Below are 16,012 nucleotides of genomic sequence, written 5' to 3'. Positions count from 1 at the left end.
GAAGTGGGATGGTGGCTGTGAGGCAGTCGGAACACATGGCCCCAATGTGTGAGTGGCGCTGAGGTTAGTCGAAGCACGTGCCTTCCCGTTTGTAGGAGGCAGTCTAGTGATTCTCGCCACGTTACAATTAGTTAACGAGCCATCTTACCAGCACCAGCTAGCTTTCTAGCAGGTTGTTTAAAGAAGAAGATATTAAAAAAAATGAACATGTTCACTATATTTGTGAGATTAGAACAACTTTCCAATGATAAATATAGCTAGTTATCTACAAAAACAGAATCATACAATAAATCACTCAAAATTGCTCACTCACCGTAACAGCAGATTGGTCAAATGATCCTTTTAGAGCATGCAGCAGGTTTGAAATTTAATGTAAGCCCCGCCCTCGTAATTGAGTCAACCAACCACATTAATTCTTCCTTTGGGGCAGAGCAGCCTTAATGCCCGCGTTCACATTTTGTCGGGAAATCGTAAATACGACCTTCCTACTGGGATAAATGCACGTGAACACTCCTCCAACTTGTCGTTACGACTAGGAAACATGGCCATGATCTCTTTCCCACATGCTGAACACTGACTTCACGCACCACAAACATGGCCGTGATTTCGGCTGTCAATGGTGAGAACGGTTCTTGCGTTCCTTACGAGCTCCGAGCACGTGAACGCTCCATGTAGTTCCTCCGAAGTAGAAAAGTCGTTCCTCCGATCACTCCGACAGGACGTGAACGCGACATAAGTACATAAGTCATGACATTAAATGAGTCTTTACATAAACACAGCACTAGCTAAGCCTGTAATAGAGTCTTTACATAAACACAGCACTAGCTAAGCCTGTAATAGAGTCTTTACATAAACACAGCACTAGCTAAGCCTGTAATAGAGTCTTTACATAAACACAGCACTAGCTAAGCCTGTAATAGAGTCTTTACATAAACACAGCACTAGCTAAGCCTGTAATAGTGACTTTACATAAACATTCTAAAAAGTGCATTGTTCTATTCTTTAGTATACACAACATTAATCAGCTATAGCTGACAAATGACTAGAAAAACAAGATCTCCCAAATGTAAACAAATGTGAAAAAAAGGCATGATAAGTTGAGATCAGTCCTCCTCCAGAGTAGTGAGTCCAGCAGGTGGACACACACGGTCTTGAGCTGAGGACCCCATTTATACTCAAGTCAATGCCACCAACCTGACCTGTATTTAAAGGGACAATGCCGTCTGTACTGCTGACCCATATTTCAACTCATTCAGGTGGAGCAGACAAACCTTTTAATGGTTGAGTGTCCTGTAGAAGACTGCTGTCATTATAATGACAATAATGCAGAGGAATGCCAGGAAGCCCACTGCCACCCCAAGTCCTGTAGAAGTGTCTGAGTTGTTGCTGGCAGTCTCCTGTTCTTTTATTGCCACATCTCTTTCTGCTCTGATGGTGATAGGAGTAGAGCTGATGGTTGTGTACCCTGTCACTCCATCTATAATTTCGGGAACAGCTCTCCTTCTCCTCCTGTTGTTACATTGTTTAAGAGTACTGCAGGTGCTCTCCTCACAGAGACGGGTGATGCAGTGGAGGAAGTAGGTGGACATCATCTCATTTGGTTGCTCCATGAAGCGGAAAGCCGGGAAGGAGAAGCAGGCACGTTGACTCTCTCCGTTCTCTTTGATGACGGTCAGCGGGTCAACGTTGCAAGGGACAAAAAGGTTGAAGATAGTGGAGTTGTCACTGTCGGGTTGTGGAGAAACGGAGGCGTAGCATTGGTCCAGGAACACGTGGAACCGGGAAGTCAGGTTGGTGGCCTGGACTCGAGTGTAGATTTCGGTCCTCAGCTCAAGACCCTGTTTCGGAATGATTAAGGGCGAAATGTAGTTGTCATCACTGAAAAGATTAAGACTCAAAGTGCTGATGAAAGAACCATTGTTGTCCTTTACTGCAATGGAAGATGCAGACGTATAAATCTGGGTGTTGTTGGTCAGGTACTCTAGGGGATAGGCGCATGAGTAGTAATACTTCAGCTCTGCGTTGTAAGTGACTGGCCCTGTGGTGGGATCATATGATCGGACCACCCCGCTGATGTTGACTGTCTGGAGGTTGGAGAAGTCAGAGAATATTCCTGTGCCTGCAGCGCTGGTTGTCCTGAAGAGGCTGCCACAGGAATTGGTTGTGTTGAGGGGGAATTCAAACCTCACGACCGGTGGAATCACACTTTGATCTAAGGTTCCCTTGCAGGCTGGGCCATTCATGACGCGGTTGAGGATAAGCAGGGACTCGTTGTAGCCAGTGTAAATGGCGGGGCAGATGAGGATAGCCAGGCCAATAGATTTGGTTCCACAAGTTACCGAGATGTCAGTGTATTGTGGCCGTCTTAAGTTTGTTCCACAGTCATTTAATTGCAGTTGACTATTCTTTGCGACCATCATGGCAAAAAGGAAAAAGCTGAGAAGTTTCATTTTTGCGTTCCTTGCTGTGTTCATATCTTGACTGTCCTGCTTCGTTACAGGTGCTCTTATAGCCAGGGCTCCTTCTTGGGATAGGACAGAAACAAGGTCAATGTTGCTCTGCGTATTCAAACGATTACATTGTGTTGAGGGTGTCACGCAGAGAAAATTGCCTATTCCTTTTGTCAATGTTCTTTAAAATACAGGTTCCCTTGGGCTGATATGATGTTTCATGGAGTGTTGAAAGTAAACAAAACCGTTGTTGGCCTCATTTTGACTCCCAACAATACCCTGTTGACCTTTCTCATGACCCAATGTGGTCATAAGAGAGCACACAATGGCCCAGAAGTTGAAGTTCTAATCTGTTTATAAATCACATACACATGATATAGGTGGAGAACAGTGCCATTGTCACGATTGTCGTACGAAGGAGACCAAGGCGCAGCGTGTGTATCGTTCCACATTTTATTATAACTGTGAAACTATGCAGGACATACAAAATAAAATAATAAACAAAACAACAAACCGTGACGAAGAGGTGCTACATAGACTTACTCAAAATAATCTCCCACAAACCCTAGTGGGAAAAACAACAACTTAAATATGATCCCCAATTAGAGACAACGATGACCAGCTGCCTCTAATTGGAGATCATCCCCCCAAAAAACAACATAGAAATACAGAAACTAGACCCACACAATATAGAAAATATAAACTAGACAAAAGCCCGTCACGCCCTGACCTACTCTACCATAGAAAACAAAAGCTTTCTATGGTCAGGATGTGACAGCCATGAAATTCTAACTTGCAGGTTCACCAATCAAAAAGTAATTAAGTGAATAAAATAGTACAACAAAATAAAAGCTAAATGAATAAAAATATGATACACAATTTGCTAAAATACACTACATGGCCAAAGGTACGTGGACACCCATTGAAATGAGTGGATTTGGCTATTTCAGCCAGGTGTATAAACAAGTGTATAAAATCGAGCACACATCCATGCGATCTCCATATTAGGATCCCCATTAGCAGTTGCAAAAGCAAAAGCTACTCTTCCTGGGGTCCACACAAAACATAATACAGAATTACATAATACAGAACATCAATAGACAAGAACAGCTCAAGGACAGAACTACATTTTTAAAAAGGCACACGTAGCCTACATATCAATGCATACACACAAATATCTCGGTCAAACGTGGCCTCTTGATAGCATGCCACCTTTCCAACAAGTCAGTTTCTCAAATTTCTGCCCTGCTAGAGCTGCCCCGGTCAACTATAAGTGCTGTTACTGTGAGCTCACAGAATGGGACCGCCGAGTAAAAATCATCTTCCAATTCATCCCAAAGGTGTTTGATGGGGTTGAGGTCAGGTCTCTGCAGAGGCCAGTCAAGTTCTTCCACACCGATTTCTACAAACCATTTCTGTATATACTTTTCTTTGTGCACAGGGGCATTGTCATGCTGAAACAGTAAAGGGCCTTCCCAAAACTGTTGCCACAAAGTTGGAAGCACAGAATCGTCTAGAATATCATTGTATGCTGTAGCATTAAGATTTCCCTTCAGTGGAACTAAGGGGCCTGAACCATGAAAAACTTTCCCAGACCATTATTCCTCCTCCACCAAACTTTAGAGTTGGCACTATGCATTCGGACAGGTAGCTTTCGCTTGGCATCCGCCAAACCCAGATTAGTCCGTAGGACTGCCAGACGGTGAAGCGTGATTCATCACTCCAGAGAATGCGTTTCCACTGCTCCAAAGTCCAATGGCGGCGAGCTTCACACCACTCCGGTCGACGCTTGGGATTGTGCATGGTGATATTAGGCTTGTGTGCGGCTGCTCGGCCATGAAAACCCATTTCATGAAGGTCCCAACGAACATTTTTTGTGCTGACGTTGCTTCCAGAGGCAGTTTGAAACTCAGTAGTGAGTGTTGCAACCTAGGACAGACAGTATTTATTTGCTACATGCTTCAGCACTCGGCGGTCTCGTTCTGTGAGCGTTTGTGGCCTACCACCTCGGGGCTGAGCCGTTGTTGCTCCTACAGTAGACGTTTCCACTTCACAGGGACAGCTGTGTACATTAGTTATCGAGTAGTTTTTAATCCCACCCTTCAGCTCCTCTCAACCCCCCCATCTATCTCTTAACAGCATCCATTTTTGCCTCATATTTTTCAACTGTGCTGTGATTTTTCACAAAAGTTCTGAACCTTTCTATTCTCATAGTTTCTACAGATTTTAAATTAATGATAAAAATGTTTGCTAAAAGTATTATTATATTATTGATCGATTGACTATGACTTTTCAAATCAAATTGTATTGGTCACATAATTTTTTTTTTAGCAGTTGTTATTGTGGGTGTAGTGCTATCTGTAGAGTTAGACAATGTTTGTCTATGGAGATTGCATGGCTGTGTGGTCGATTCTATACACTAGTCAGCAACGGGTGTGGCTGAAATAGCCAAATTCACTAATTTGAAGGGGTGTCCACATACTTCTGTATATACACTGTATTTGTTTTATTCAAACAAGTCAGTTAAGAAAAAATTCCCCCTCAGCAGCCTGAAAAGATTTGGCATCAGTCCTCAGATCCTCAAAAGGTTTTACAGCTGCACCATTGAGAGCATCCTGACTGGTTGCATCACTGCCTGGTATGGAAACTGCTCAGCCTCCGACCGCTAGGCGCTACAGAGGGTATTGCGTACGGCCCAGTACATCACCGGGGCCAAGCTACCTGCCATCCAGGACCTCTATACCAGGCGGTGTCAGAGGAAGGCCCTAAAAATTGTAAGACTCCAGCCACCCTAGTCATAGACTGTTCTCTCTGCTACCGCATGGCAAGTGGTACCGGAACGCCAAGTCTAGGTCCAAGAGACTTCTAAACAGCTTCTCTCCTCAAGCCATAAGAGTCCTGAACATCTAAACAAATGGCTACCCAGACTATTTGCATTGCCCCCCCTCTCTCCCGCTGCTGCTACTCTCTGCTATTATGTATACATAGTCACTTTAATAACAGTACCTACATGTACATATTACCTCAATACAATAATAACCGGTGCCCCCGCACATTGACTCTGTTTTCTTAAAACTGCATTGTTGGTTAAGGGCTTGTAAGTAAGGATTTCACTGTAATGTCTACACCTGTTGTATTTGGCGCATGTGACAAATAACATTTGATTGGTTCAGATTGGTCTGCCATATAGCTTCTGTCTATTTGAGCTGCTCAGGATGTGTAGGTAATCCTGTCTAACGCAGCTTATTAAAAAATATATATAGAATATAGAACTGCATAAGTGTTGCTCTCTACTTTCAGGAGGACCGAGTTTTGAAATCAGTGGAATTAGAGGATGATCGCTTAAGGAGATGGAGAAAACACCTGTCTCCGGATTACCTTAGCACTACCACATTAACACTACCTTAGTGTTCTTGGGCACAGGCACTATGGTGGTCTGCTTAAAACATGTTGGTATTACAGACTCGGACAGGGAGAGGTTGAAAATGTCAGTGAAAACACTTGCCAGTTGGTCAGCGCATGCTCGCAGTACACGTCCTGGTAATCTGCCCTGAGGCCTTGTTGACCTGTATAAATGTCTTTATCTCACATCGGCTTCGGAGAGCGTGATCACACAGCCTTCCGGAACAGCTTTTGCTCTCATGCATGTTTCAGTGTTAGAAGTAGTTCAGCATAGAAGTAGTTTAGCTCGTCTGGTAGGCTCGTGTCACTGGGCAGCTCTCGGCTGTGCTTCCCTTTGTAGTCTGTAATGGTTTGCAAGCCCTGCCACATCCAACGAGCGTCAGAGCCGACGTAGTACGATTTGATCTTAGTCCTGTATTGACGCTTTGCCTGTTTGATGGTTCGTCGGAGGGCATAGCAGGATTTCTTATAAGAAATTAGAGTCCCGCTCCTTGAAAGCGGCAGCTCTAGCCTTTAGCTTAGTTCCGATGTTGCCTATAATACAAGGCTTCTGGTTGGGGTATGTACGTACGGTCACTGTGGGGATGACGTCATTGATGTACTTATTGATGAAGCCAATGACTGATGTGGTGTACTCCTCAATGCCATCGGAGGAATCCCGGAACATATTCCAGTCTGTGCTAGCAAAACAGTCCTGTAGCTTAGCATCTGCTTCATCTGACCACTTTTTTATTGATCTAGTCACTGGTGCTTCCTGCTTTCATTTTAGCTTGTAAGCAGGAATAGAGGATAGAATTACGGTCAGATTTGCCAAATGGAGGGCGAGGGAGAGCTTTGTATGCGTCTCTGTGTGTGGACTAAAGGTGGTTCAGAGTTGTTTTCCCTCTGGTTGCACATTTAACATGCTGATAGAAATCTGGTAAAACTAATTTAAGTTTCCCTGCATTAAAGTCCCTAGCTTCTTGGAGCCAAGCAGAGTTCCTCTGTTCAGTGTCTGTGTTCTTTTGCCCATCTTAATCTTTTCTTTTATTGGCCAGTCTGAGATATGGCTTTTTCTTTGCAACTCTGCCTAGAAGGCCAACATCCTGGAGTCACCTCTTCACTGTTAACGTTGAGACTGGTGTTTTGCGGGTACTATTTAATGAAGCTGCCAGTTGAGGACTTGTAAGGCATCTGTTTCTCAGGGAACAGTGGGTTAACTGCCTTGTTCAGGGGCAGAACAACAGATTTTTACCTTGTCAGCTCGGGGATTCAATCTTGCAACCTTCTGGTTACTAGTCCAATGCTCTAACCACTAGGCTACCTGCCGCCCCAACATTAACAATGTCTACACTGTATTTCTGATCAATTTGATGTCATTTTAATGGACAAAAATGTGCTTTTCTTTCAAAAACAAGGGCATTTCTAAGGGACCCCAAACTTTTGAACGGTAGTGTATGTGTTAAGGCTTTACACACCCTGCTATATTGTGGATAAAGAGTTACCTGTCTAACACAACACAGGTGTTCTTTTAATGGAAGCCTCGCCAACATAATCCAGGTATAATCAGGAATTCCCCAGGGCAGCTGTCTAGGCCCCTTACGTTTTTCAATCTTTACTAATGACATGCCACTGGCTTTGCGTCTATGTATGCGGATGACTCAACACTTTACACGTCAGCTACTACAGCGAGTGAAATCACTATAATACTTAATGAAGAGCTGCAGTTAATTTCAGACTGGGTGGCAAGGAAGAAATTAGTCCTAAACATTTCAAAAACTAAAAGCATTGTATTTGGGAGAAATCATTCACTTAAAAAACCCTAAACCTCAACTAAATCTTGCAATAAATAATGTGGAAATTGATCAAGTTGAGGTAACTATACTGCTCGGAGTAACCCTGGATTGTAAACTGTCATGTTAAAAACATGTTGATGCAACATTAGCTAAGATGGGGAGAAGTCTGTCCATAATAAAGTCTTACTCTGCCTTCTTAACAACACTATCAACAAGGCAGGTCCTACAGGCCCTAGTTTTGTCACACCTGGACTACTGTTCAGTCGTGTGGTCACGACTTGCCCTTAAATGTACACGGAGAGCTAGCATTAATAATATGCATGTCAATCTCTCCTGGCTCAAAGTGGAGGAGAGATTGACTTCATCGCTACCTGTTTTTGTAAGTGTTGTCATGCTGAAGGGACCGAGCTGTCTGTATAAACTACTAACACGCATACAGACCCCACAAGACATGCCACCAAAGGTCTCTTCACAATCACCAAATACATTATGGTAGTCCACTACTTGTTAACCCAAATGTATCAAAGGATAGCCACTACTAGCCATGATTTGTTGGCTAGTAGTGGCTACTTTCTGCCCAGTGAGCTAGCTAGCTACAATTCAGTAATTTATCCTTTATCCTCCTAAATGCAGTGGTAATATATCTATGGGTTGAACATATTTGTCTGAAAATTAACTAGTCGTGAGTCACTGTTGCCCATAGTGTAATGATGTCTGACCAGTTTGCTACTGTAGCCTGTGTGCCCATGAGCTCCCCGAGTCTAGCTAGCTGCGTCTTTTGGCATCCGCGATTAGCTAGCTAGCTAGTTAGGTATAGGCCTCCAGTGTCCGGTCTGGAGCGTGAAGTCAAGAGCTCTGCCAGTCGGCTACTGCCTAGCAAGCTAGCAGTGCCTAAAGCTGTGGTCTGCCCTAGAAAGCCTATGAAAAATAATGATCGCCAGAATGGCCAAACAATTATTTTTTAGACAAACGTTTTGGGCTCTAAATGTGTTTATTATGATGGTGTTCGATCCCCACAGTGATTTATTTTAAAGTTTGCTACAAATCGAGATATTTCATTAAATTGTGATCCATTCTGACTACTACATGTGTCGTCACACAGGGCCACACGCTGACACCAATCACGGGCCGGCAGGCTATGAGGACTCTCCTAGTTGACTTTCAGCCAGGATGAAAAAAAAGACTACATCGGCCATGATCCTTTGCTAGTTACGACCACTGACAACTGTATCAAATATTTAAAAAATGCTGATCGGACATCTGTCTGGTGGATAGGTGGTGAGTGGGCATGTGCAATGGGTCTAAGACTAAGGAAAAAAAAGAGAGGCATCAACAAAGATTACGTACAGACAAACTTTACTTAATAATGGAAGTAACAAAAGCAAAACACCGCATCACAACACAAAGGCAACACGTTGAGTAGGCATCACGGTTGTGGTTTGTTTGTGATCTATTTTCTCCCTCACAGACCAACCAAAACAGAACTGAGTAGCACGGTAGGACAAAATACCTGGGGGCTCAATTCAATCAAACCCATATTGCAATATTTACCCAGTAGCTTTTTTTCTCTCTCTAAATGGTCAAATAAACTCTGATTGGTCTTGGGTACTGCATAAAAACCTACAGCTACTAGCAGGTCGACCCTTCCCCTCTCCTTCACAGGTATGCTTTCACTTTTCACAATTAGACGTGTGTACACCAGATTAATGTTGTAAATAAAGACATTGCCTAAACATTGCTATGGTGGGTTTGAATGAATCCCAGCCTTTTTGTTAAAGCTAAAATGCAGTTGAACAGGAAGATAAAATAACAGGTTCACAGAGCAGAACAAATAGAGACCAACCATCTAGACTCCATCTTAACAGCATATTTACAATCATTGGCAGTGGTAGATGCTATTTCTCAGACAAAACATATACACTTTGTACACAAAAAACATTGGTTCAGACATCAAAATGCTCTCTCTCTCACACACACACACACACACACACACACAAAACACTGGAATTCAGCAGGCAGTATTGTACAGTAGGTAAGGCATTATGGGATACTGTGATGTTGATAGTTAAAATGAGGGTCTTGACCTTCTAGAATAGGATGTGACATAATAAAAATAACAAATGAAAAAATACTGACTCCTTACCAGGTGCTGCATGGGGCAATATCACGAGCAGTGGTGTAAAGTACTTAAGTAAAAATACTTTAAGTGCTACTTAAGTACGTTTTTTGGGGGGTATCTGTACTTTACTATTTATATTTTTGACAACTTTTACTTTTACTCCACTACATTACTAAAGAAAATGTACTTTTTACTCCTTGCATTTTCCCTGAAACCCCAAAATACTCGTTAGATGTTTAATGCTTAGCAGGACAGGAATATTGTCTAATTCACGAACTTATCAAGAGAACATCCCTGGTCATCCCTACTGCCTCTGATCTGGAGGACTCACTAAACAGAGAACATCCCTGGGTCATCCCTACTGCCTCTGATCTGGAGGACTCACTAAACAGAGAACATCCCTGGTCATCTCTACTGCCTCTGATCTGGAGGACTCACTAAACAGAGAACATCCCTGGTCATCCCTACTGCCTCTGATCTGGAGGACTCACTAAACAGAGAACATCCCTGGTCATCCCTACTGCCTCTGATCTGGAGGACTCACTAAACAGAGAACATCCCTGGGTCATCCCTACTGCCTCTGATCTGGAGGACTCACTAAACAGAGAACATCCCTGGGTCATCCCTACTGCCTCTGATCTGGCGGACTCACTAAACAGAGAACATCCCTGGGTCATCCCTACTGCCTCTGATCTGGCAGACTCACTAAACACAAATACTTTGTTAGTAAATGATGTCTAAGTGTTGGAGTGTGCCCATGGCTATCCATAAATAAACAACAAGAATATCGTGTCGTCTGGTTTGTTTAATATAAGACATTTTAAATGATTTATACTTTTGATACTTAAGTACATTTAAAACCAAATACTTTTAGACTTTTCCTCAAGTAGTATTTTACTGGGTGACCTTCACTTTTACTTGAGTCATTTTCTATTCAGGTATATCTTTTCTTTTACTCAAGTATGACAATTGGGTTCTTTTTCCACCACTGCTCATGAGCAACGACCAAACCCACGTCCTTTTCCTCTTTAGTTTTCCATAGAACACACAACGTCACTGTATCTTGAAATAAACCATGCCAGTGTTGTGAGTTCGGGTCTATGGAACCCAGTGTTGTGAGTTAGAGTCTATGGAACCCAGTGTTGGGAGTTAGGGTCTATGGAACCCAGTGTTGTGAGTTAGGGTCTATGGAACCCAGTGTTGTGAGTTAGAGTCTATGGAACCCAGTGTTGTGAGTTAGAGTCTATGGAACCCAGTGTTGTGAGTTAGGGTCTATGGAACCCAGTGTTGTGAGTTAGGGTCTATGGAACCCAGTGTTGTGAGTTAGGGTCTATGGAACCCAGTGTTGTGAGTTAGAGTCTATGGAACCCAGTGTTGTGCGTTAGGGTCTATGGAACCCAGTGTTGTGAGTTAGAGTCTATGGAACCCAGTGTTGTGAGTTAGGGTCTATGGAACCCAGTGTTGTGAGTTAGGGTCTATGGAACCCAGTGTTGTGAGTTAGAGTCTATGGAACCCAGTGTTGTGAGTTAGAGTCTATGGAACCCAGTGTTGTGAGTTAGAGTCTATGGAACCCAGTGTTGTGAGTTAGGGTCTATGGAACCCAGTGTTGTGAGTTAGGGTCTATGGAACCCAGTGTTGTGAGTTAGGGTCTATGGAACCCAGTGTTGTGAGTTAGGGTCTATGGAACCCAGTGTTGTGAGTTAGGGTCTATGGAACCCAGTGTTGTGAGTTAGAGTCTATGGAACCCAGTGTTGTGAGTTAGGGTCTATGGAAGCCAGTGTTGTGAGTTAGGGTCTATGGAACCCAGTGTTGTGAGTTAGGGTCTATGGAACCCAGTGTTGTGAGTTAGGGTCTATGGAACCCAGTGTTGTGAGTTAGAGTCTATGGAACCCAGTGTTGTGAGTTAGGGTCTATGGAACCCAGTGTTGTGAGTTAGGGTCTATGGAACCCAGTGTTGTGAGTTAGGGTCTATGGAACCCAGTGTTGTGAGTTAGGGTCTATGGAACCCAGTGTTGTGAGTTAGGGTCTATGGAACCCAGTGAGAGGGGCAGAATGTCCAGGTTTACTGACCTCATCATTATCACACATAATATAATATTTACATATTACATAATATTAAATTAATATTAAATATGATTATGTTATAAGATTATATGACATACTATTATATTAATATATGATATGATTATATTACATGTGACATAATATTATATTAATATTATATATTATTATATATGACATAACATGTGTAATATATGTAATGTAATAGTCAAGTCTGTGTCCACAGCGGGAAGTATGGGCGCTGAGGCTGCTGCAGCACCCTCTGAAAAATCTGAATAATGGTCCTGTGTGGCTCAGTTGGTAGAGCATGGTGTTTGCAACGCCAGGGTTGTGGGTTCGATTCCCACGGGGGACCAATACAGGGATTTTTTTTTTAATGAAATGTATTCACTACTGTAAGTCACTCTGGATAAGAGCGTCTGCTAAATGACTAAAATGTAAAATGTAAATAATAACAAACCAAAAACTTTTGGAAAAAAATATTTTAGTAAGTAAGTCCTGTATTAGTCTCTGTAGCGCAGGGATTTGTCTTCTTTCTGCGTCTATGTCTATGTCACAGAACAAGAATACAGTAATAACTAACGAAGAAAATTACCGTAGAAATGAAACACTACTGACGACAAGATTACGGTAATAACGATAATGAAGGAATGTCAGTAAATGAGATCCTGGGTTATATAAACCATTCACTGATGATCAAAATAACTGTGTCAGGAAAAGTCTGAAATGTGGTGGGTTGTTAGGATAGATTAACGTTTCAAAACTGAGTCAACACAACATTTGGACGTTTGGAATGTGTTAGTATGTATAGCATTAGTTTCTTACATCCCTCCCCCGTTTAAAAAAATACATTTTGGAAACATTTCAAAATCTTTCACAACACTCAGATAAACACTTTACAGAAACACACACATTTACAAAAGAAGGAAGTCATGCAGAAATGACAATCTTTTTCCTGTACACGGTGTGTGTATAATTTGATCACAATGAGCTTTGTGCTGAGGAACACAGGATGTTGCATTCAGGGAAATGGGCCCACTGGTGGACCTGTATGTGTTTGTGTGTGGGTGTGTTGTATTCAGGGTAACGGGCCCACTTGTAGACCTGTATGTGTTTGTGTGTGGGTGTGTTGTATTCAGGGTAACGGGCCCACTTGTAGACCTGTATGTGTTTGTGTGTGGGTGTGTTGTATTCAGGGAAACGGGCCCACTTGTAGACCTGTATGTGTTTGTGTGTGGGTGTGTTGTATTCAGGGAAACGGGCCCACTTGACCTGTATGTGTGTGCGTGTGTGTGTGTGTGTGGCTCCTGACATGACCTTTGGTGTGTGTCTCAGGCTATACCTAGGTATCCTCCAATAGTAGAAGCAATGACGATTCCCAGAATCACACAGCAAATAATGATCATAATTTTCTTCTGCCCGTTTTAAAAAGAGGAATAAACATCCCAGGCAGCATGTGAAGAGAGGAGGAAAATGTGTTATAGATAAAAACACTTAAACAACAGGTCATTAATAACACAACACAGTACTTAAGATTATTCTCACAGACAGTATTGGAGTGCTACAGGTCAGGTAGAACAATTTCCACATTCTGTATTCTGCATTCTGTATTCTTTTATTCTGTATTCTGCATTCTGTATTCTGCATTCTTTTATTCTGCATTCTTTTATTCTGTATTCTGCATTCTGTATTCTGCATTCTGTATTCTGCATTCTGTATTCTGCATTCAGTATTCTGCATTATTTTATTCTGTATTCTGCATTCTGTATTCTGCATTATTTTATTCTGTATTCTGCATTCTGTATTTTGCATTCTTTTATTCGGCATTCTTTTATTCTGCATTCTATATTCTGCATTCTGTATTCTGCCCCATTCCCCTTTCGTCTATATTATCTGTTTAAATACAGGGTTTCTCTGAAAACAGAAGCCATGCATCGTACATAGTACAGCCAGTAGTTGATTATATCATTGTGGTCATAGATAATGATTCATACACTGCACAGTACTTCTGCATGCAAAACATCTCCTTCAAAACATCTCCTTCAACAACACAGCAGCCCTCATACAACATGACTGGGTCACGTGTAGGGTGATGACAAGTAGACACACGTGTAGGGTGATGACATGCAGACACACGTGTAGGGTGATGACATGCAGACACACGTGTAGGGTGATGACATGTAGACACACGTGTAGGGTGATGACGTATAGACACACGTGTAGGGTGATGACATGCAGACACACGTGTAGGGTGATGACATGTAGACACACGTGTAGGGGGATGACATGCAGACACACGTGTAGGGTGATGACATGTAGACACACGTGTAGGGTGATGACATATAGACACACGTGTAGGGTGATGACATATAGACACACGTGTAGGGTGATGACATGCAGACACACGTGTAGGGTGATGACATGTAGACACACGTGTAGGGTGATGACATGCAGACACACGTGTAGGGTGATGACATGTAGACACACGTGTAGGGTGATGACATGTAAACACACGTGTAGGGTGATGACATGCAGACACACGTGTAGGGTGATGACATGTAGACACACGTGTAGGGTGATGACATGTAGACACACGTGTAGGGTGATGACATGTAGACACACGTGTAGGGTGATGACATGCAGACACACGTGTAGGGTGATGACATGTAGACACACGTGTAGGGTGATGACATGTAGACACACGTGTAGGGTGATGACATGTAGACACACGTGTAGGGTGATGACATGCAGACACACGTTAGGGTGATGACATGTAGACACACGTGTAGGGTGATGACATGTAGACACCACGTGTAGGTGTGATGACATGTAGACAACACGTGTAGGGTGATGACATGTAGACACACGTGTAGGGTGATGACATGTAGACACACGTGTAGGGTGATGACATGTAGACACACGTGTAGGGTGATGACATGTAGACACACGTGTAGGGTGATGACATGCAGACACACGTGTAGGGTGATGACATGTAGACACACGTGTAGGGTGATGACATGTAGACACACGTGTAGGGTGATGACATGCAGACACACGTGTAGGTGATTACATGTAGACACACGTGTAGGGTGATGACATGTAGACACACTGTATGGGATGACATGTTAGACACGTGTAGGTGATGACATGTAGACACACGTGTAGGGTGATGACATGTAGACACAACGTGTAGGGTGATGACATGTAGACACACGTGTAGGGTGATGACATGTAGACACACGTTAGGGTGGATGACATGTAGACACACGTGTAGGGTGATGACATGTAGACACACGTGTAGGGTGATGACATGCAGACACACGTGTAGGGTGATGACATGTAGACACACGTGTAGGGTGATGACATATAGACACACGTGTAGGGTGATGACATGTAGACACACGTGTAGGGTGATGACATATAGACACACGTGTAGGGTGATGACATGTAGACACACTGTAGGTGATGACATGTAGACACACGTGTAGGGTGATGACATGCAGACACACGTGTAGGGTGATGACATGTAGACACACGTGTAGGGTGATGACATGTAGACACACGTGTAGGGTGATGACGTATAGACACACGTGTAGGGTGATGACAAGTAGACACACGTGTAGGGTGATGACAAGTAGACACACGTGTAGGGTGATGACATGCAGACACACGTGTAGGGTGATGGCGTGTAGACATCTGGCATTTAGCAGTTATTAACACTTATAAAACAAAGCAACTCCCAGCCCATTTCATGTACAGGTGGTCCCAGGAATCAAACCCACTATCCTGACGTTGGTAGTTTCATTGAGATCTATAAATAGTGTCCATGGGATTTCTATGGATGTGGCCATCCTCAACATGAAGTAGTAGCAGAACTGTGTTCTTCACTATTTACCAAATAAACAAAAGTAAAAAATGTTTTTTTTAAAAAGTAACACAATAACGAGGTTATATACAGGGGGTACCGGTACCCGAGTCAATGTGCCGGGGGTATAGAACCTGTCTGCCCAGTAACTATGTGTTCCAGCTCTTCACTATTTAACTTCTTTTAACCATGGTGGTTGAAGCTTGACCAGAGTGTGGAAGACATGGAGCCATCCTCCAGGGAGGTGCCAAGGCCCTAAACCAGGCCTCTCTCAGCCCAGAGGGGTTACCCAGCCTCAGGTCTGGATGTCGATGGCTCCCCTAACTGAGCCCACATCCAG

General features: G+C 43.1%; 1 protein-coding gene across 1 annotated transcript; it reads right to left on the bottom strand.

The window, feature by feature from the left end:
• Positions 1-1,274: 1,274 nt before the first annotated feature.
• Positions 1,275-2,243, bottom strand: LOC115163926 (zona pellucida-like domain-containing protein 1). The gene has a single exon (XM_029716120.1). It carries the CDS (start codon positions 2,241-2,243, stop codon positions 1,275-1,277), a length of 969 nt encoding a protein of 322 aa, XP_029571980.1.
• Positions 2,244-16,012: the final 13,769 nt, after the last annotated feature.

Source organism: Salmo trutta, chromosome 26, assembly GCF_901001165.1.
Source record: "Salmo trutta chromosome 26, fSalTru1.1, whole genome shotgun sequence".
Taxonomy (NCBI): domain Eukaryota; kingdom Metazoa; phylum Chordata; class Actinopteri; order Salmoniformes; family Salmonidae; genus Salmo; species Salmo trutta.
This window is presented reverse-complemented; position numbering and strand designations above follow the sequence as displayed.